Source organism: Trichoderma camerunense, assembly GCF_050948025.1.
Source record: "Trichoderma camerunense strain CBS 138272 chromosome Unknown V8C40scaffold_21, whole genome shotgun sequence".
In the NCBI taxonomy this organism is placed as follows: Eukaryota; Fungi; Ascomycota; class Sordariomycetes; order Hypocreales; family Hypocreaceae; genus Trichoderma; species Trichoderma camerunense.
In genome coordinates, this window is record NW_028145349.1 from 222,140 (window position 1) to 243,011 (window position 20,872).

The window sequence follows — 20,872 nt, forward strand, 5'->3', positions numbered from 1 at the left end:
GTACAGTGGGAGTCTGGAGGTTTTGTGTAACCGATGTCATCACAGCAAATGGATCGCATGGATGTGGATGTACGAGCACTGAAAAGAGACTTGGAAGGGTACTTCGGGGCTAGGTAGCGGTACAAATCACAGGCAGCAGCTGGGGGGGCAGTGCCGAAGGGAAAACGCAACCCCTGTTACTGCTGGCGAATTGGGCGTGAGAAACAACGGACGGGTTCTGCCCGCCCAGCCCATAATAAACCCAGCCCATCGCAAATCCATGCCAGCGCCTGTGCCGGCCAGGTAAAAGGCAAAGAGCAGAGAGGAAAAAAGTGACAAAAAGAAAAGAAAGAAAAATTCTCAGCGCTCAGAACCGAAGGCTCAGTCAGCAGCAGACGGGAAGAAGAAGAGCAAAACTTTTGCCCCCATCGACTAGATCTTGCTTGACATCAACCCCCCCCCCCCTCTCCCCCCCTCTTCAAAACAAACCCCCTCTCCCAACCCCCCAAGGTTCCCCAAACGCACACCAGCAGTTTGCCTGCTCGCACTTTTTTTTTTTTTCTCTCTGGTCATTCTGCCCACACCTCCTACCCAGCGCGCACCTCCACGCTTTGCACGCCTCTGCCAGCCCCATTAACGACACCCCCGAACCAGGATTCCGGGTTTGCTCGATAGAAACGAGGGACGGACAGGAAGCACAAGGACGAAGGACAACGTCGAGATCTCAAGATCCAAGATCCAAGGCGCTGCGCTGCAGAACGTCGGTCGTCGACGCTTGACCGTCGCGATCGATCGATCGTAGAGCCGCGACCGGTCCGGCTGACGACGACACGCCCTGACGCCGACCGGGCCGTGCTTCGTGCTTGTCGTTATTTTTTATTTTGTTATTTATTTTTTTAATATTTTTTTTTTTCGCGACTCGAGGCGACTGACTGACCGGTCTCTCCTCCGACCGACCACGAGAAGCCTCATCATGGCCAACCTGGGCCAGTCCGGGCCCAATCCCCACGGCCTGAGTTTCCCCCAGTCGTCCTTCAGCAGACGCAACACCGGCTTTGCTCCCGCCCACCCGAACCAGCCCAACAAACAGTCTCCGGCGCCTCAGGCGGCCTCGCCATACCAGTCGCAGGCATATCCGCCGCAGCAGCCGCCTCAGGGCTACCCTCAACACCTCTTCAACACGCCGGCGTCGGTCAACGCAAGCGTCGCCAATGCCTCGTCGCGCGCGCCCAACATCCACGTCCCCAATGCCCTGCCGCGACAGCAGCGCGCCGCTCCGGCGCGGCAGCAGATGCAGGCCCAGCCGAACCCGCCGCCCATGCTCTTCCCGACGTCGATGAGCCAGCCTGTCGCACACGACTCTATCCTCTCTCACCAGCACCATCCGCAACACCACCCGCAGCACCCGCAGCAGCACCCGTCTCAGCAGGCATTGGCCGGCCATCCGGGGCACGCGCAGCAGCAGCACCACCAGCAACAGCAGCAGGCGGTTCAGCAGCAGCAGGCAGTACAACAGCAGCAGGCTCAGCAGGTCCAGCATCACCCGCAGCAGCAACAGCAGCAGCACCATCAGCAGCCGCACCATCCTGCCTACGCTCAGCACCCTCAGGCTCACCAAGCGGCTCATGCCTCTCACCAGACACATCAGACGCACCAGACACACCAGGTACCGCAGCAGATTCAGCAGCAAGCCCAGCACCAGCACCAGCAGGAGCAGCTTCATCATATACACCCGTCCCGCTCCCAGCAGGCGGCACAGCAGCAGCAGCAGGCGCAACAGCAACAACAGGCACAACAGCAGCAGCAACAGCAGCAACAGGTGAAGCAGCAGCAATCTTCGCGACAGCAATTGCAAATCCCACAGCCTCAGGCTCAGCAGCCGGTGCAGCAGCAGGTGCCACAGCCGGTTCCGCAACCAGTACAGCACCAGGTCCAACAAGTGCAACACCAGCAGCAACAACATCAAGCTCAGCAGCAGGTACAACAACAGCAGCAACAGCATCAACAGCACCAACATCAGCAACAGCAGCATCAACAACAGCATCAGCAGTTACAAGCTGCTGCTCAGCAGCCTGAACCCATTTCTCAGCAGCAGCAGGATAACCATGCGGGAGAAGACTTGGATATGGACGGTCAACCGGATGGAGACGATGACAACAGCACCCTGGCGCCGTCGAAGCTGATGAATGATCAATTGGCAGCCACTCAACCTTTGGGAGAGATGATGTCACCGCCTCCCGAAGGCGGCAGTTATCCCACGCTCGAGGCCGTTCAAAAGGCCGTCTTGCGCTACTGCACTTCGGTGGGCTATGCCATCGTCATCGGACGATCCAAGAAGACGGTGCCAGGCCTGAAAAAGGTCCTGTTTGTCTGTGACCGGGCCGGCAAGCCACCAAGCCGTGTTAGCCCCGAGTTCAGAAAACGTAAGACATCGTCGAGAAAATGCGACTGTCCCTTTGGCTTCTTTGCTATTGAGCAGCGAACTCAATGGACTATCCGCTACCGGCCGGACCCTTCGCATTTGCAGCATAACCATGGACCGAGTGAGAGTCCGTCAAATCATCCTGCGGCTAGAAAGCTTGACAGTAAGATGGTTGCCGCTGTGAAGCAACTAAAAGATAGTGGTTAGTATTCATCTCCAAAAAAAAAAATGCTGAAGAATGATGGAAGTGGAAAGGGGGAGAGGCGGAAAGGCCTGTTGGGCAGAAATTCTCGCTAACCGATCCTATGTGTAGGTGCAGGCGTATCTGAAACACTGCAGATTCTCCAAACTGATAATCCTGACTGCCATTTATTACCGAGAGACATTTACAACGCGCGGGCTGCCATAAACCGTAATCCGCAGAAAGTAGCCACGGGCCTGGCGGAGAACCGGCCGGCCATATACACCAAGCCGTTGCAGTCGCCCGAAGACCGCATACGAGCCGAGCTGAGGCGGGAGCTGGCCAAGGCTCGCGAAGACTTGAAGAAGATTGAAGAGGAGAAACAAAAAGAGATTGACGACCTCAAGGCCAAGATGGCGGAAAAGGACAAGCTGATAGAAAAGTTTGAAATGTTTATCGACATTTGTAACGGCAGAGTCATTCTGCAGAGAGAAAGGCTAGCTGGTCCTGAAGGCGGCGCGGCGGGCGGTGGCAACCCGAGTGTTTAAGCCTCGTCTGCTTTTGCGTTTGCCTGTTCCCCCTCCTCCTCAACCCCCTCCCCCTTCTTCCCTCCTCCTGGCGTATCGGTCTTTGAGATATACATTAAAGGGGCACACTGGAGAGCAGTCGGTCGTTCCGGTCTACGGAGTCTAAAGTCTACATACGGAGAGGCGTTAAGAAACGGTATGGTGTGCTGGTTTTCCTCATTCATTTATGACCTTTTTCTGTGTCTTTATGCAAGTATATGACGTTGTGGATTCGCTTTTCTTTGCTTTTCTTTTTCTTTTCCTATCAGAGGAGGTGGATTCATTTCCGACCTGTCCAGAGACTTAAATCAAGAAGGCCTTTTTTTGCATTGAGGTCGTTTCTTTTTCTTTTTTTGTCTTGTTCACTTTTTACTTTATCTGCTCTTTTTCTTCTTCTTTTTCTTTTTCCGTTGGGGCGTCAAATATGTAAACCTGGTCTTGAGGATGATGAAGGGGGGGACTATGTTGATGGATAAGCAAGGTAGTTTTACGTTGGTAGAATTTACTTGAGGGTCAATGTTTGAATGATGAAGTAAATGCTTTTTTTTTTCTATGTGGACGTGGCCCTCTTGCTTCTTGGACTTGTTTTTTGCTCCCTCCTCTTTGTGATTTGGGTGTGATTTCGTGGGATGGTGAATGAATGCGTACATATGCACTGTGAGTGCTGATATTGGTCCTACCTGGCTATCTATATAACCTCAATTTATATGCATACCTCTAATTGGTATTTCCCTATTGAGATGAGAGCCACATATCTCATGTACACAAATCCTACGACCCTGTAACGTGGTACAGCTAATATGCACGTACGTAGCGTTCCAGAAAATAAAGATGGGAACGAGGTGGAGTGTTAATATCGAGATACCGAGATAAAGACGCTGGTTGAGTCGAAAAGGAGATGTGGCGTGGCCGTATGGAAATGGATTTAGTAGTGAAAGGGAGGGTGTGGTTTGCGGTTTTATTTCTGCATGGAGATGTGGTGTCGAGTTACCCTTACCCGGTAGACGCACCCCGTGTGGTTAGGGAATTTTTTTTTCTCAGGGGAGGTGTGTGAATTTTAGGGGACGGGAGTTGCGGGATGGTATGGAGGTAAGGTAAGGTTGGGTTTAGGTTTGGTCTTTTGGTGGCCCGGGGTGGTTTTTGTTTGTAGGTGAATGATACCTCTGCACTGGTGATTTTTCTTATAGAAGGAGTGATAGAGAGGAGGGGTTTGAGACGGTTTATGTGGTGTTAATTGGGAGATGAGATAGCTGATGAGATGAGTATTTTGGATGATTCTTGGATGATTGGTGAGGGATTCCACGTATGAGGAGACGTTGCTGGGAATAGGGAGTGATGGAATAGTGTTATGGAGATTGAGCTCTACTATTAGTTGCCGTCCACTAAAACTCTTGGTATAGATATCAGGAGTACAGTATATCAGATGGATGCATGTATTGGTTCATGTACCTGTACTCGATGATAAAGTGGTTCAACTTCAAACCTCAACTACGAGTAATTGCCTGATGCTCACTCAACTGGGATCTTCTCTACATCAACGCCTTTTCTGGTTTCCATCCACAAAAAAACTAAAACACCAAAACAATGGCCCTCAAAACGCCACGCCTCCGGCCAATCAGGCACGCATTTCAACCTTGCTCCCACCCCCACCCGCGTGCGCTGGCAGCTTGTTGTCCCACCGCCTGACGATTGATTGATTCACAGCGACTACAGCAGGACTAGCACTGGACATGGGAACTAGGGGTCCCTCCGTTTGGGTTTGGGCTTGGTTTGGGGTCGAGCAAACCGGAGGTTGGGGCCATTTTAGCTTCAGTTCGACGGCTTGTGCCTGTGCTTGTAGCGCACTTTGCATGTACTGTAGTGTAGCTGCTACTGTACGGGTGTACCTTTTTGTGGATTGGACTGGATCAGATGCATGTTTCTGTCTTTGTGCGGTGAGCCTCCTATTCGTTCTCTCAACCGGCACTTCAGTTTCTCTGCTTCTTCTCACGCATTGTCTTGTTCATCTTTTCGTTTTGCGATTAACTCTGAACCCCTGCACAGACCAACGTCGATTCTTTGCTCGCTTGTGACAGAGCGAGACCCCGGAATCTCGGAGTGTTTCTGTGTCGGTGTACTCACACTGCGGTACCTCGAGCTACTTTGCCAAGGTACGAGCTCAACGTGCAGCGGCGCCACGCCTGCATCTCTCCTTGTGAAACCTCCTGCTTTGTACTCACGACAGCTCCCAAACTGCACGCGAATAGCATCTTTTCCCTTACCTACTGCTTGTACTTCTTTTTCCCCCTGTCGAGCTTCCTTGATCCCGTTCCTCTGCCTGAGCCCCTCTCCACACAACCCCTGGCCAACATTCCTTCTAGCCCCCCGATAAACGAGCAAACGAGCGACCTCGACACCCCACCATCGAAACCTATCCCGAACCCGACGTCTCTGGAGATGACCGGCTTCTCGACATAGAAGCTCCCTTTGTCCCCTTCTTTTTCTCGGTCTCTTCCACAACTCGACGCTCGCGCCATGGAAGTGACCTCGGCCAACGCCCCGAGCCTCGGCGCCTCCAACGGCAACGGCGTCTCTGTCCCAGCGCCCTCGTCGCCCTCACCGACGCCGACGCCATTCCCGACCATCGAGCCCGAACGCGTGGTTGACCACCTCGCTGCCATATGCGAGATTGCCCTGGGCGCATCGCGGAGCGACCTGGAGCTGCCGGGCAACCTGCTGCACAAGGCGTCGTATGCAGAGACCATTTCGCGGTGCACGCGCTTTGCCAACGATACGCTCAATGTGCTGTATATCCAGAAGGACGTGGTCCAGTCCGGGTCGCTGGAGAACGGCAACGAAAACGGAGACGCGGGCGAGAATGGCAATGGCGTTGCTGGTGAGGATTTCTGTACTTCTCTCTCTTCCCCCGACTCCCCCATTTCCTTGTTGTTGTTTTCTTATAGCAGCTTTTGTTTTGTTTTCTTTGACTGACGTTTGTGATAAGCTCCCTCTACCTACGACTACACTCTTTCGACCGAAATCACCTCTACACCTACTACCGTCGCCACTTTGATTTTGCTCAAGGCATCGCAAGCGATTGATCCTTCTCGTCCTCTTACCTCTCAGATATTTATTACTAATCTACCTGGTCCTGCCTCCCTTAATGCCGCCTCGGGAGAGCAGGGCGTTGCACTCTCCCCGTGGGAGGTGCTTCATTCTCAAGTCCACCATGCCTTGGTGCCATACTTTGACGCAAACAGCAAGAGCCAGCAGCTGGCCAACGGGTCCAGGGGGCGAGATGTCGATGCGAAGACGGGTATTCCGGTTACCAAGAAGCGGTTGAACGACTTGGAGCTGAGTTTGCTCCATCTGCAGCAAAACGTCGACATCCCCGAGATTTCTCTGGCGTTTCACTCGCTTATTCAGAATGTCCTCGATGATGCCGAGGTCACCCAGACGAAGCCCTCCATGGAGGCGATTCCGAAGAATCTTTTACAAGACAGCAGTTTTCTCAACAAGCTGCAGGCCAACGTCAACACCTGGATCAAGTCCATCCAGGGCATTACCAAATTGACAAAAGAAACATCGTCCAACGCCGTTCAGGAGTTTAGCACCGCTAGCCAAGAGGTCAACTTTTGGCTGTCCATGGAGTCTGCGCTGGAGGGTATTGAGGACCAGCTTAGGAGCGAAGGTGTCCTCCTGACACTCGACGTATTGAAGCATGCGAAGCGTTTCCAGGCCACGGTCAGTTTCGTCGCCGATACGGGCCTGAAGGAGGCCAAGGAAAAGGCGCAAAAGTACAACCAGCTGATGCGCGACTTTCCGCTCGACGAGCTGCTGTCTGCCCCATCTTTGCTCAAGGTGGAGGAGGCCATTACTCAGATCTTTGCTCACTTGATGAAGAAGCTGAGGGTGTGCCCGTATCCTATTCGGAGAGCGCTGAGCTTGGCCCAGGCCATTTCGGCGGATCTGAACGACGTGTTGCTTCGTTTGCTTCCGGGTACCGAGCTGGTCAACCTGGGCTACCCAGAATTTCAGAATGTCATGCGAACATGCGACAGCATTTTCGTTGCCTGGGAGGACAATATCAAGGAGTTTACGCACCTGGCTCGTATGCTCATCATCCGCAGAAACGAAAAGCGTATTCCCATCAACGTTGAGAAGAACCACTCTGAGCTGGAGTCGCGAATCAAGTATGTCAGCGCATTCCGAGACAATCACGAACAGCTGCAGAGGACCATTGTCAACGTTTTGGGACCAAAGGCCATTATCCCCGGCGTTGTCGACATCACTTCCTCCTCTGCCAACCCCACTGCTACTGCTGGCGCCGTCATTGAGGAAATGGGCGATGTAGATGCAGTTGAGGAGGTCAAGCGCGCCTGGGAAGCCCTGCAGAATGTCGATCTCTTGGATGTGACGGACCAGGGCAAGGAACGGTGGGCACAGGCCGAAAATTTGTACAATGAGCGCACAACACGAGTTGAAAACTCCATCATTGCGAGGCTGCGTGACCGCCTTGCCACGGCCAAGACTGCCAACGAAATGTTCCGAGTCTTTTCCAAGTTCAACGCCCTCTTTGTGCGGCCCAAGATTCGTGGTGCCATCCAGGAGTACCAGAACCAGCTGATGGATCACGTCAAGCAGGCTATCAATGGCCTGCACGAGAGGTTCAAGCAGCAGTATGGCCATTCTGAAGCCCACGCCATGGCGCAGCTTCGCGATCTCCCACCAGTCTCGGGTGCCATCATTTGGGCCCGTCAGATTGAGCTCCAGCTTGACGGATACATGAAAAAGGTCGAGGCCGTTCTTGGACCCGACTGGACTCTACATGCCGAGGGTCACAAACTCCAGGAAGAAAGCGAGCTGTTCAAGAATAAGCTGGACACGGGCAGGATATACGACGCTTGGCTGGCTGATGCCAATCGGCGCAAAATCTCAATCGCTGGTCAGCTTTTCAACATCAACCGAGTGAGGTCTGCGGGTGGTATCCTTGAGCTCAATGTCAACTTTGATCCTCAAATCATCACCTTGTTCAAGGAGACCAGAAACTTGACTTGGCAGTCTTACCTGGTTCCCCATGCGGTGACCACCGTGTCCAAAGATGCCAAGAGAGTGTATCCTTACGCCGTTAGTTTGATGGAAGGTGTCCGAACTCTGTCCCAGACGCTGCGGCAGATATCTACAATGGGCGAGGAAGCTATCCTCCTCAACGGATACAAGAACGAGGTGTACAAGCTCATTGGTGATGGTGTCCCGCTGAGGTGGGAGTCCTTTGTCAACTCACACGAGCTCTTTTATGCCGATCAGAGGCAGATCCGCCCCTTGCTTCCAGGAAGCACCGGATTTGGACCGGCCAAGAATACGGAGAGCAAGCATGGCATGTTCATCTGGGGCTTCTCAGCAGCCGTTTCCGTGCTTCAATCAAAGACGGCCACCCTTAATTCCATCTACGCTACCATCGAGCAAGCTCTCAAGGACCTCAGCGGTTGCCCCTACGATGCTGCTGCTTTCCAGTCTTACCTTGATACTATCCAGGGCGCTGTTGATCAGCTCAACTTGGAACAGTATGCCAACTTGGACTTTTGGGTGCGTGGTGTCAATCACAAGGTCCAGACCATCCTGCTGGAGCGTCTTTCTACCGCTGTTCAGGCCTGGATAGCTGCTTTTGAGCAAGATGTCACCGAGGAAGACAGATGGAAGCAGTCCAAGGAGGACGATGGAAAGCAAGATGGTCCAACCATGAAGCGCCTCATTCTTGAGATTACCATGCGCAACCAGGTCATCTATCTTGACCCGCCGTTGGAGTATGCCAGAGCCAGCTGGTTCCTCCATCTCCACGATTGGCTGGGCATTGTCTGTAACCTGCGCAAGATCAAGGCTACGCGATACCAGATGAGCCTCAACACTGACGCCCAAGAAGAAGCCCGCTTCACCGACCTGCCTTCTCACTGTGCCGATATGCTTCACCGTGTTTACCTGTCTGTCGAGAAGAAGCTCAGGGAAGTGAGCATCTATGTCGACAAGTGGCTCCAGTTCCAGTCTCTTTGGGACCTTCAGTCTGACCAGGTCTACGATATGCTCGGTGACCACCTCCCTCGATGGCTCGAATGTCTCCAGGATATTCGAAAGGTCCGAACGACTTTTGACACGCAAGAAGTTAGCCGCTCGTTTGGCCACATCACCATTGACTATGACCAAGTCCAAACCAAGGTGAATGCCAAGTACGACCAGTGGCAGCAGGAGATTCTCATCAAGTTTGCCAACCGACTGGGCAACCGAATGCGAGATATTAACGCTGAAATCGAAAAGGCGCGAAAGAACCTCGAGGGCCAGAGCTCAGACACCTCATCTACTGCGGCCGCCGTCTTGTTCATCACCGCGGTGCAGAGCTGTCGACGCAACGCAAAGCTGTGGGCGCCAGAGATTGACATGTTCCGCCAAGGACAGTCTACTTTGGTGAGGCAGCGCTACCCATTCCCCAATGACTGGCTCCACATCGAGCAGATTGAAAGTCAGTGGGAGGCACTCAAAGAGATTTTGGAGAAGAAGTCCAAGATTATGGAGGAGCAGTCTGATGCTATGCGGGCAAACATTATTGCTCAAGATAAGCTGATAAATGAGCGTATCAATGAGATTGTGGCCCAGTGGAACGAGGAGAAGCCTGTGTCTGGAACTATCCAACCCGACGTCGCCTCTGCAACTCTGACCACCTTTGAGACTCGCATCACGGCTTTGCAGGAGGAGTTCCAGCAGGTCATGAAGGCAAGGGAAGCTCTTGACATTCCCGGCAACAATGACAGCATTTTGGAAATCACTCTGGAGGAAGTTCGTGATTTCCGGTCTGTTTGGTCCAACCTCTCTACCATTTGGACGAGTCTCAACGAAACCCGAGACATGCTCTGGACTGCTGTTCAGCCAAGAAAGATTCGTCAAAAGGTTGATGACTTGATCAAGAGCACAAAGGATATGCCTAGTAGAATGAGGCAGTACGCCGCTTTTGAGCACGTTCAGGGAGTCTTGCGAGGCTTCCTCAAGGTCAACAATATCCTGTCTGACTTGAAATCCGATGCTATTCGCGAGCGACACTGGCACAAGATTTACAAGCAAATTAAACCCCAGAAGCGCTTCTCACCTAGCTCCATGACTCTTGGTGATGTCTGGGATCTCAACCTCACTGCTACCGAAGTCATCGTCAAGGACATTATCGCTCAGGCTCAGGGAGAGATGGCCCTTGAAGAGTTCTTGAAGCAAGTCCGCGAGACGTGGCAGAACTATGCTCTCGAGATGGTCAACTACCAAAACAAATGCAGGCTTATCCGTGGCTGGGATGACCTTTTTGCCAAGTGCAGCGAGAACTTGAACTCTCTCCAGGCGATGAAGCACTCGCCTTACTACAAGGAGTTTGAAGAAGATGCGGTGGCGTGGGAGGACAAGCTGAACCGCGTCCACGTGCTCTTCGACGTCTGGATCGATGTGCAGCGCCAGTGGGTGTACCTTGAGGGTGTCTTTACCGGAAACGCGGATATCAAGCACCTTCTTCCTATCGAGTCTGGTCGTTTCCAGAACATCAACAGCGAATTTTTGGCTGTCATGAAAAAGGCCAACAAGACGCCCTACGTCCTCGACGTGCTGAACATTCCTAACGCCCAAAAGTCTTTGGAGCGTCTGGCTGAAATGCTGAACAAGATCCAGAAGGCTCTTGGTGAATACCTGGAGAAGGAGCGTGTTTCTTTCCCTCGATTCTACTTTGTCGGTGACGAAGACTTGCTGGAAATGATTGGTAACAGCAACGACACCCTGCGTATTGCCAAGCACTTCAAGAAGATGTTTGCTGGGTTGGCAGGCCTCATTATGGATGACGAGGGAGTCATCTCTGGCTTCACCTCCAAGGAGGGCGAGGCTGTCACACTAAACAAGGAGATTTCCTTGGCAAAGACGCCTAGAATCAACGACTGGCTCGCGCTACTGGAAAATGGAATGAAACAGACGCTGGCTGAGCTGTTAGCGAAGGCCGTGGAGGAATATACTCCGATTTTCGAGTCTGAAAACATCGATCGGGAGGCTCTGGTTACTTTTATGGATGCGTTCCCCAGTCAGATTGTTGTCCTCGCAACACAGGCTGCTTGGACGACGGCTGTCGAAAATTCGCTTGCTGCTGGCGGCCAGACATTGCAGACTCTTTTTGAGAGAGAGGTGCAGGTTCTTCGCGTCCTTGCGGAGACTGTTCTGGGAGACCTCGAGGTCATCCAGCGCAAGAAGTGCGAACAGCTGATTACCGAATGCGTTCACCAGCGAGACGTGATTGAGAAGCTGGTCAATGTCAAGGCTGATAACGCCGGCCACTACCTTTGGCAGCTCCAGATGCGCTATGTCTACACTCCCGAAGGCAACTTCCTCACTCGTCTGTACATCAAGATGGCCAATGCCAAGCTCAACTACGGCTTTGAGTATCTCGGTGTCCCCGACCGTCTCGTTCGGACTCCCCTTACCGACCGATGTTTCCTTACACTTACCCAAGCTCTCTGCCAGCGGCTCGGAGGTTCGCCGTATGGCCCCGCTGGTACAGGAAAGACTGAATCCGTCAAGGCCTTGGGTGTCCAACTCGGAAGATTTACCCTCGTCTTCTGCTGTGACGACACTTTCGATTTCCAGGCCATGGGTCGTATCTTTTTGGGTATTTGCCAGGTTGGTGCATGGGGCTGCTTCGACGAGTTTAATCGTCTCGAAGAGAGGATCTTGTCTGCTGTTTCGCAACAGATTCAAAACATCCAGCTCGGTCTGAAGCAGGGAGCCGAAAACGACAAGTCTCAGATTGAGCTTGTTGGCCGACAGCTTCGCGTCAATGAGAACACGGGCATCTTCATCACCATGAACCCCGGTTATGCTGGTCGTTCTAACCTGCCCGATAACTTGAAGAAGCTTTTCCGAAGCGTTGCCATGTCCAAGCCCGACAAGGAGCTCATTGCCGAAGTCATGCTGTACTCGCAAGGTTTTGGCCAGGCCAAGCGGCTTTCGAAGCAGACGGTGCCTTTCTTCGACAAGTGTTCAAAGGAACTGTCCAAGCAAGCCCATTACGATTTTGGTCTTCGTGCGCTCAAGAGTGTTTTGGTCAGCTCTGGTGGTCTCAAGCGTTCTCGTTTATTGGGTGATGGCGATCTCGGCGCTGAAGAGATTGTCGAGCCTGAAATTCTTGTGCAGAGTATTCGCGAGACAATTGCACCCAAGCTGATCAAGTCGGATGTGGACATTATGATCAACATTGAGGAAGACTGCTTCCCTGGCGTCCAGTACGTGCCTGCAAACTTGCACGCTCTGGAGGATGCTATTCGTACGCTCGCTGCTGAGCGCCAACTCGTGGTGACGGATCTGTGGATGACGAAGGTGCTTCAGCTGTACCAGATTCAAAAGATTCACCACGGTGTCATGATGGTTGGTAACTCCGGTACGGGTAAATCAGCCGCCTGGAAGCTCCTGCTTGATGCTCTGCAAAAGGTGGAGAATGTCGAGGGCGTTTCTCATGTCATTGACTCCAAGGTCATGTCCAAGGAGGCTCTATACGGTAACTTGGACTCTACCACTCGTGAATGGACGGACGGTCTCTTCACCAGCATCCTGCGTAAAATTGTGGACAACCTTCGTGGTGAAGACTCCAAGAGACACTGGATTGTCTTTGACGGTGATGTTGATCCCGAGTGGGTAGAAAACTTGAACAGTGTGCTTGACGACAACAAGCTGCTTACTTTGCCCAACGGAGAGCGTCTCAACTTGCCTGCTAATGTCCGCATCATGTTTGAAGTCGAGACGTTGAAGTATGCAACGCTCGCCACTGTTAGTCGATGTGGTATGGTTTGGTTTAGCGAGGATACCGTCTCGCCCAACATGATGGTGACCAACTACATCGAGACGCTTCGCAGCGTTCCCTTTGAAGACCTGGATGAAGATAACGTTGCCACGGGCCAAAGCCCGGCTAAGACGCTGGCCATTCAAGCTCAGGTTGCCGATATGCTCAAGGGATACCTGACGGAGGAAGACTTTATCAATCAGGCCTTGGAGCGAGCTCAGCGATACAACCACATCATGGAGTTTACTGTTGCTCGTGTTCTCACGACTCTGTTTTCGCTATTGAACAAGGCTGCCCGTGATATTATCGAGTATAACGGACAGCACGCTGACTTCCCTCTGGAGTACGATCAGATTGAGGGCTTCATGGCGAAGAAGCTGCTTCTTGCGCTTGTCTGGGCACTTACGGGAGATTGTCCGCTTGGTGATCGAAAGCTGTTTGGTGATGACATTTGCGCATTTGCCAACTTTGGGTCACCACCTCTGGATGGTACCAGCTCACTTATTGACTTTGATGTTCTTCTGCCCCAGGCTGAGTGGACGCCATGGCAGAACCAGGTGCCCACCATTGAGGTCAACACGCACTCCATCATTCAAACCGACGTTGTCATTCCGACCCTGGATACCGTGCGCCACGAGGATGTCCTTTATTCTTGGCTGGCTGAGCACAAGCCTCTGCTGCTTTGCGGTCCTCCTGGTTCCGGTAAGACGATGACGCTCTTCAGTGCTCTTCGTAAGCTGCCCAACATGGAGGTTGTCGGTCTCAACTTTTCCAGCGCAACTACGCCTGATCTTTTGATCAAGACGTTTGAGCAGTACTGCGAGTACAAGAAGACGCTGAACGGTGTCATGCTGTCCCCTACTCAGATTGGTCGTTGGCTGGTCATCTTCTGTGATGAAATCAACCTTCCGGCTCCCGACAAGTATGGTACTCAGCGAGCAATCTCATTCCTGCGCCAGCTTGTTGAGCACAACGGCTTCTGGCGAACTTCTGACAAGTCGTGGGTTACTCTTGACCGCATCCAGTTCGTTGGTGCTTGTAACCCGCCTACCGATGCCGGCCGTACGCCCATGGGCGCTCGTTTCCTTCGCCATGCTCCCCTTGTCATGGTTGATTACCCCGGCGAGCTCTCTCTCAACCAGATTTACGGCACATTCAATGCTGCCGTGCTCAAGATTGTGCCCTCGTTGCGTGGATATGCTGAGTCGCTTACTCATGCCATGGTCCGCTTCTACCTCGAGTCTCAGCAGAGGTTCACGCCTAAGATTCAGCCTCATTACGTGTACAGTCCTCGTGAACTTACTCGCTGGGTTCGTGGTGTATATGAAGCTATTAAGCCTCTGGAGACGCTATCCCTGGAAGGTCTCATTCGTATCTGGGCGCACGAAGCCCTGCGACTGTTCCAGGATCGTCTTGTAGACGAAGAGGAGCGAAAGTGGACCGAGGAATCTGTTCGTCGCATTGCTCTCGAGTATTTCCCCTCCATGGATGAGGAGAAGGCTCTTGGCGGCCCCATTCTGTTCTCGAACTGGCTGTCCAAGAATTACGTCCCCGTCGACCGAGAACAGCTTAGAGACTTTGTGTCTGCTCGTCTCAAGACTTTCTGCGAGGAAGAGGTCGATGTTCCGCTTATCCTTTTCAACGACGTCTTGGAGCATGTGCTGCGTATTGATCGTGTCTTCCGACAGCCGCAGGGTCACTTGATTCTTATTGGTGTGAGCGGTGGTGGCAAGACTACGCTTTCGCGATTCGTGGCCTGGATGAACGGTCTCAAGGTGTTCCAGATCAAGGTTCACGGCAAGTACTCGGCCGAAGATTTCGACGAAGATTTGCGAGACGTGCTGCGACGATGTGGCTGCAAGGGTGAAAAGATTTGCTTCATCATGGACGAAGCCAACGTTTTGGACTCTGGTTTCCTGGAGCGCATGAACACGCTGCTTGCCAACGCTGAGGTGCCTGGTCTCTTCGAGGGTGACGATTATGTTGCCCTGATGACGGCTTGTAAAGAAGGTGCCCAACGACAAAACTTGCACCTTGATTCACCTGAGGAGTTGTATAAGTGGTTCACTCAGCAGATTGTCAACAACTTGCACGTCGTCTTCACCATGAACCCGCCCGAGGGTGGTCTCGGCTCCAAGGCCGCCACCAGTCCGGCCTTGTTCAACAGATGTGTGCTGAACTGGTTTGGAGATTGGTCGGACCAGGCGCTGTTCCAGGTTGGCCACGAACTCACACACTCTATCGACCTGGATAAGAGCAGCTTCAACGCTCCGGACACAATCCCGGTGGCTTACCGCGGCTTGCAGCTACCACCGTCGCATCGCGAGACAGTCGTCAACTCTATGGTCTACATCCATTACTCGCTGCAGCGGTATAACCAGAAGCTGTTGAAGCAGCAAGGCAAGGTCACCTTCTTGACTCCTCGTCACTTCTTGGACTTTGTTACCCAATATGTCAAACTGTACAATGAGAAGCGCGAAGATCTCGAGGAGCAGCAGCGCCACTTGAATGTCGGTCTTGAGAAGTTGAGAGATACCGTCGACAAGGTGCGTGATTTGCGTGTCAGTCTTGCGGAGAAGAAGGCACAGCTCGAGCAGAAGGATGCCGAGGCAAACGAGAAGCTGCAGCGAATGGTTGCAGACCAGCGAGAAGCTGAGCAGAGGAAGAATACTTCCCTGGAGATTCAGGCGGCGTTGGAGAAGCAAGAGGCTGAAGTGGCAATGCGGAAGAAGGTTGTGTTGGAGGATTTGGCAAAGGCTGAGCCTGCGGTCGAGGAGGCCAAGGCCAGTGTCAGCAACATTAAGCGACAGCACTTGGTCGAAGTGCGTGGTATGTCTAATCCTCCACAGAGTGTCCGGCTTGCACTGGATGCCGTTTGCACTTTGCTTGGACACAAGATCAACGACTGGAAGGCGGTCCAAGGTGTGGTTCGAAGGGAAGACTTTATTGCCAGCATCATCATGTTTGACAATGCCAAGATGATGACCAAGGGCCTGCGAAACAAGATGCGCAACGATTTCTTGTCGAACCCCGAGTTTACTTTTGAAAAGGTGAACCACGCTTCCAGGGCTTGTGGTCCTCTTGTCCAGTGGGTCATTGCCCAGGTCAGCTATTCAGATATCTTGGATCGTGTTGGACCTCTCCGAGAGGAAGTCGAACAGCTTGAGGAGCAGGCGCTCGAGACAAAGGCTAGCGCGATGGCGGTCGAGAAGAACATTGCGGAGCTCGAGTCTAGCATCAACACTTACAAGACGGAGTATGCCACTCTCATTAGCGAAACCCAGGCCATCAAGGCGGAGATGTCAAAGGTCCAGTTCAAGGTCGACCGAAGTGTCAGGCTTCTTGACAGCTTGTCGTCTGAGAGGGCTCGTTGGGAGGAAGGAAGCAAGTCTTTTGAAACTCAAATCAGCACCCTTGTTGGTGATGTTCTTGTTGCTTCTGCCTTTTTGGCTTATTCCGGTCTTTACGATCAGACGTTCCGAAAGAACATGATTGACGACTGGTATCACCAGCTGGATTTGTCTGGCATTCAATTCAAGTCGCCTAATCCCGTGACGGAGTACTTGTCTAGTGCGGATGAGCGACTTGGATGGCAAGAGAATACGCTGCCGGTCGACGACTTGTGCACGGAGAACGCCATCATTCTTAAGCGCTTCAACAGGTATCCTCTTATTATTGACCCGTCTGGAAGAGTTACAGAGTTCTTGCAGAAAGAGTGCAAGGATCGCCGCCTGACGGTTACGAGCTTCTTGGATGATACCTTTACAAAGCAGCTTGAGAGTTCACTGCGATTCGGTAACCCCATTCTTATCCAGGACGCTGAGCATCTGGACCCCATTCTCAACCACGTCTTGAATAAGGAGTACCAGCGAACTGGTGGTCGTGTCCTCATCCAGCTTGGCAAGCAGGACATTGACTTTTCGCCATCATTCAAGCTTTATCTTTCTACGAGAGATCCGTCGGCTACTTTCGCGCCAGATATTTGCAGTCGTACCACCTTTGTCAACTTTACCGTCACTCAGAGCAGTCTTCAGACTCAGTCACTTAACGATGTGCTCAAGTCGGAGCGTCCTGACGTGGACGAGAGGCGGTCCAACCTCATTAAGCTGCAGGGCGAATTCAAGGTCCATCTGCGACAGCTGGAGAAGCAGTTGCTGCAAGCTCTCAACGAGTCTCGCGGTAACATTTTGGACGACGACAAGGTCATAGAGACGCTGGAGACGCTCAAGACGGAAGCGGCAGACATCTCCGACAAGATGCGCAACACGGAGGGCGTCATGGCCGAAGTGGAGGAGATTACGCAGCAGTACAGCATCATTGCCAAGTCGTGCAGTGCTGTGTTTGCCGTTTTGGAACAGCTGCACTACATTAACCACTTTTACCAGTTTTCGCTGCAGTATTTCCTGGACATTTTCCAGTCGGTGCTGCGCGGGAACAAGAACTTGGCCAAGGAGACAAATCACAATGTTCGCCGAGATATTATTGTCAAGGACCTCTTTGTCAATACATTCAAGAGGACGGCGCTTGGTTTGCTGCAGAAGGACCGCATCACTTTGGCCATGCTTCTCGCTCAGGCGTCTCCGTACAAGATGGACAAGTCGATGATTGACGTGATTCTCGACAACCGAATCGCGGGTGTGGATGTGTCTTCTGACCTCGATGCCAAGGATGCGGCTTTCCAGGATGCCCGAAAGCTCAGCGTTCTCAAGGAGAAGCTCGATGCCATTCCGAGCAGCGATTGGGACAAGTTCTTTACCGAGGAGCTGGCCGAGGCTGTAGTGCCCAAGGTTTGGGAAGAAGGCACCTCCGAGACAGACCAGGCTCTTTACTCCCTTTTGCTGGTCAAGCTTTTCCGCATGGATCGCTTTGTTCCTGCGGCGGAGCGCTTTGCTACTCTGGTGTTTGGTTCCGACATGTTTGACATTGTGGACGACTTGACCAAGACTGTTAGTGAAGTATCTGCGACTCTCCCGATTGCCCTGGTGTCTAGCCCTGGTTTCGATGCCAGTTACAAGGTGGACAGTCTTGTGCAGAGAATGAACGTACGCTGCACCAATATTGCCATGGGTTCAAACGAAGGTCTGGCCAGCGCCGACAAGGCCGTCAGCAGTGCAGCAGAGACGGGATCGTGGGTCCTCATCAAGAACGTGCACTTGGCGCCGACGTGGCTACAGAGTCTGGAGAAGCGCATGGAGTCGCTCAACCCGCATAGCGATTTCCGCTTGTTCCTGTCTATGGAGTCAAGTCCCAAGATTCCTGTCAACTTGCTCCGTGCCTCGCGCGTGCTCATGTATGAACAGCCGGCTGGTGTGCGAGCCAATATGAAGGACTCGATGTCTTCGCTTTCGACGCGTGCGGTTAAGAGCCCCGTTGAGAGGACGAGACTTTATCTCTTGATTTCATTCTTGCACGCTGTTGTGCAAGAGAGATTACGATATGCGCCGAACCTTGGTTGGAAGGGTTTCTGGGAATTTAATGATAGCGACGTAAGGATACCCCTTCTCCCTCGTTGGAATGTCTATGTAGAACTTTGCTAACTTGTGATGATAGTACGAATGCTGTGCGTTCATTGTTGACGTCTGGATTGAGGGAGTTGCTGGCAACCGAACCAACATTGCACCGCAAAACATTCCGTGGGACATGATTCGCTACCTGGTCACGGAGACGTATGGTGGCAAGATTGATGATGAGGGTGACTTTAAACTCCTCGGACAACTGGTTACGACGTTCCTCACACCTGCTGCCTACGATGCCGACCACAAGCTGGTGGAGGGAGATGACCCGCTCCTCGTTCCGTCAGGTACTGGTCTGCAAGACTTTTTGGCCTGGGTGCACAAGCTTCCTGAGCGTGAGCCGCCTACGTACCTTGGTCTGCCGGCGAATGCAGAGAAGTTGCTGTTGGTTGGCTTGGGTAGGAGCTTGGTTGAGAATCTACGTAAGGTTACGGGGTTGTTGGATGAGAATGAGAGGCTTGTGACGGACTTGGAATAAAAAGGGAGAAAGAGGGATGATTAGATGATTATGGGCCATGATGGTTTTACGTTATGACCTTTTGAGATGATTAGACGGTGGTTATTTATGGCTTTTCTTTTTCTTTTTCGTTTTGTGTTTTATGGAGGGCATGCTGCTTAGTAGATGAGATTATGCGGATACCCTGAGATGAGACTTGTTGATTGGTAGTTTTAGAGGTATGCATATACATATGTGTTTTATGATTTGAGTTGCATTGTATTTGCTATGAGTGTCGGGTTGATATTGAGGTTGTATTTGTCACTATATGTGACTCCATCTAGGACTAACTACTAGCTAGAGAGGAAACTTATATTAGTCTCAGTACAATAGCTAACTACCCAAATTGTGGAAGCGCTGCGGAGTATATCTTCCCATGCCCGCAGACTCCACGTCAAGCGTCTTCTTGTTTCGTCGTTTAAAGATTGGAACCATCTGCAGCCATCGGTCCCAGGAGCTGACAAGATACCCGGAACGATATTTTGCAGTACCATGTCCTCGCCGTACGTAGTCGCCAACCACTCCAGCTGGTTGATGTAGGCTAATATCGGGGTGCGCGTGGTGTCCAGGGCTGAAATGTCGGCTTTGAAAGAGCGACGGGAGGCTGGAGCTGCCGGTGAGGAACGGTGATATGAAGCGGGGAGCGCGCGACGGCCGTCACGCCCATATTCCCTCTCCTGTCGTCTGTCCTGAGGGAAAACTTTCTTTTGGCTTATGTGACTTTGAAACGTTGGGTTGATATAATGGTTGGTCTAAATGGATAATGAATATGATGCTTTGGGACGACCTTCATTCATACTGGCGTGTCTAATCTGCGATTATATGCGATGATTATGTGGATGGATGGACATGATATTGCCAGACACCCCTCACTAATGGTGATATTGCTTGATCTTCATTTTTATTCCGGTTAAATGATGTAAGAATAAATTAGTAGCAAAAACAAGTGTGCTTGCATGATTGTTTTTTATAATTCGCTCTATGTTTTATCCCTCCTCGGTAAGTGCCCCCCGTCAGCCTTTCTCTTGAGCTCAATCCTTACGACAGCTCTATAACTCCCCGCCAAAAGCTATGTGCGCTACAACAATACGTACCTGCTGGAAAACCCTCTCTATTTTGCTCAAAGAATTTTTGTGGTAAAATTAGATTACTTGATTGTGGCAAAAGAGTCTTTGTCCGTGGAAATTATACTTCATATACGCAGCAGGGGGGAGGTTGCGTCAAGTGAGGCGGCTGATGAAGTTTTCTTTTCGGAGAGATAAGAGTACGAGAATCCCATGAGGCGAAAACGTAAAAGAGCTTGTTAATGGTCGTATAGATAGTCGATTAGGGAATACGTCGTCGTTGTAAATTGCTCTCGAATGCGATTGGTAGTTGCCGTCGAGAGGCGCTTTGACAGAGACGTGCAAGAAGCTTGGTGAATGTGAGGCGGAACAAATGTATATTTTTAGGTACAAAGGGTTTATTTTTGGGCATCGAGGGTGCTTTGACGACGTTTAAGTTCAAAAACAGGCCGATGTATCTGTAGTATTGTCGTTCAAAGGGTAAGCCACTTGTGCTGAATCGCTAGAGTACATCAGTATCAGAGATTAGAATTGAACCTTTATTTATAATTTCAGGAAGATCTGAATAACTTTGAAACAACGATAACAATGTTTGTACAAAGTATATGCGTTCCATGGCGTATCTTTATCTTCGCAGGCTTGAGCAGGTTATAGACTATACGTTCAGACAAAATGGAATATTTAACAAGTCCCGACCCGTCCTTTCTCTGTCGTTTTAAATTTCCCTTTCAATTCATTCTGTCCTTTCGGATTTCCTTTTATTTATTCTTTGCATCTGGCCTGCCATTTCAGCGTTTGTCGATACACTCATCAAGGTGTTTATCCTCACTC

The 20,872-nt window shown here is 51.7% G+C and overlaps 3 protein-coding genes across 3 annotated transcripts; 2 read left to right on the forward strand and 1 right to left on the reverse strand.

Annotated features, from left to right (window-relative positions):
- The first annotated feature begins 450 nt into the window (after nucleotides 1-450).
- V8C40DRAFT_255870 (uncharacterized protein) lies at nucleotides 451-3,833 on the forward strand. The gene is made up of 2 exons (XM_083218150.1): nucleotides 451-2,603; nucleotides 2,721-3,833. Exons 1-2 carry the CDS (start codon nucleotides 953-955, stop codon nucleotides 3,128-3,130), a joined length of 2,061 nt encoding a protein of 686 aa, XP_083068632.1. The 5' UTR covers nucleotides 451-952; the 3' UTR covers nucleotides 3,131-3,833.
- A 1,829-nt stretch (nucleotides 3,834-5,662) lies between these two features.
- Nucleotides 5,663-18,959, forward strand: V8C40DRAFT_277508 (dynein heavy chain, N-terminal region 1-domain-containing protein; the record flags this gene model as incomplete). Its single annotated transcript, XM_083220968.1, has 3 exons — nucleotides 5,663-6,023; nucleotides 6,132-18,454; nucleotides 18,519-18,959. 3 exons carry the CDS (start codon nucleotides 5,663-5,665, stop codon nucleotides 18,957-18,959), a joined length of 13,125 nt encoding a protein of 4,374 aa, XP_083068633.1.
- Nucleotides 18,960-19,263: 304 nt separating this feature from the next.
- V8C40DRAFT_255877 (uncharacterized protein) lies at nucleotides 19,264-19,632 on the reverse strand (the record flags this gene model as incomplete). Its single annotated transcript, XM_083218151.1, has 2 exons — nucleotides 19,547-19,632; nucleotides 19,264-19,480 (listed from the first exon to the last, which is right to left on the reverse strand). A coding segment is annotated over exon 2 (197 nt), but the record flags the coding sequence as incomplete, so codon positions are not given.
- Between the last annotated feature and the right edge of the window lie 1,240 nt (nucleotides 19,633-20,872).

Coding starts and splice junctions, on each gene's coding strand:
- V8C40DRAFT_255870 (XM_083218150.1), top strand. CDS start 953: ATGGCCAACCTGGGCCAGTCCGGGCCCAATCCCCACGGCCTGAGTTTC. Junction 2,604..2,720: donor GAAGCAACTAAAAGATAGTG/GTTAGTATTCAT, acceptor GTGTAGGTGCAG/GCGTATCTGAAACACTGCAG.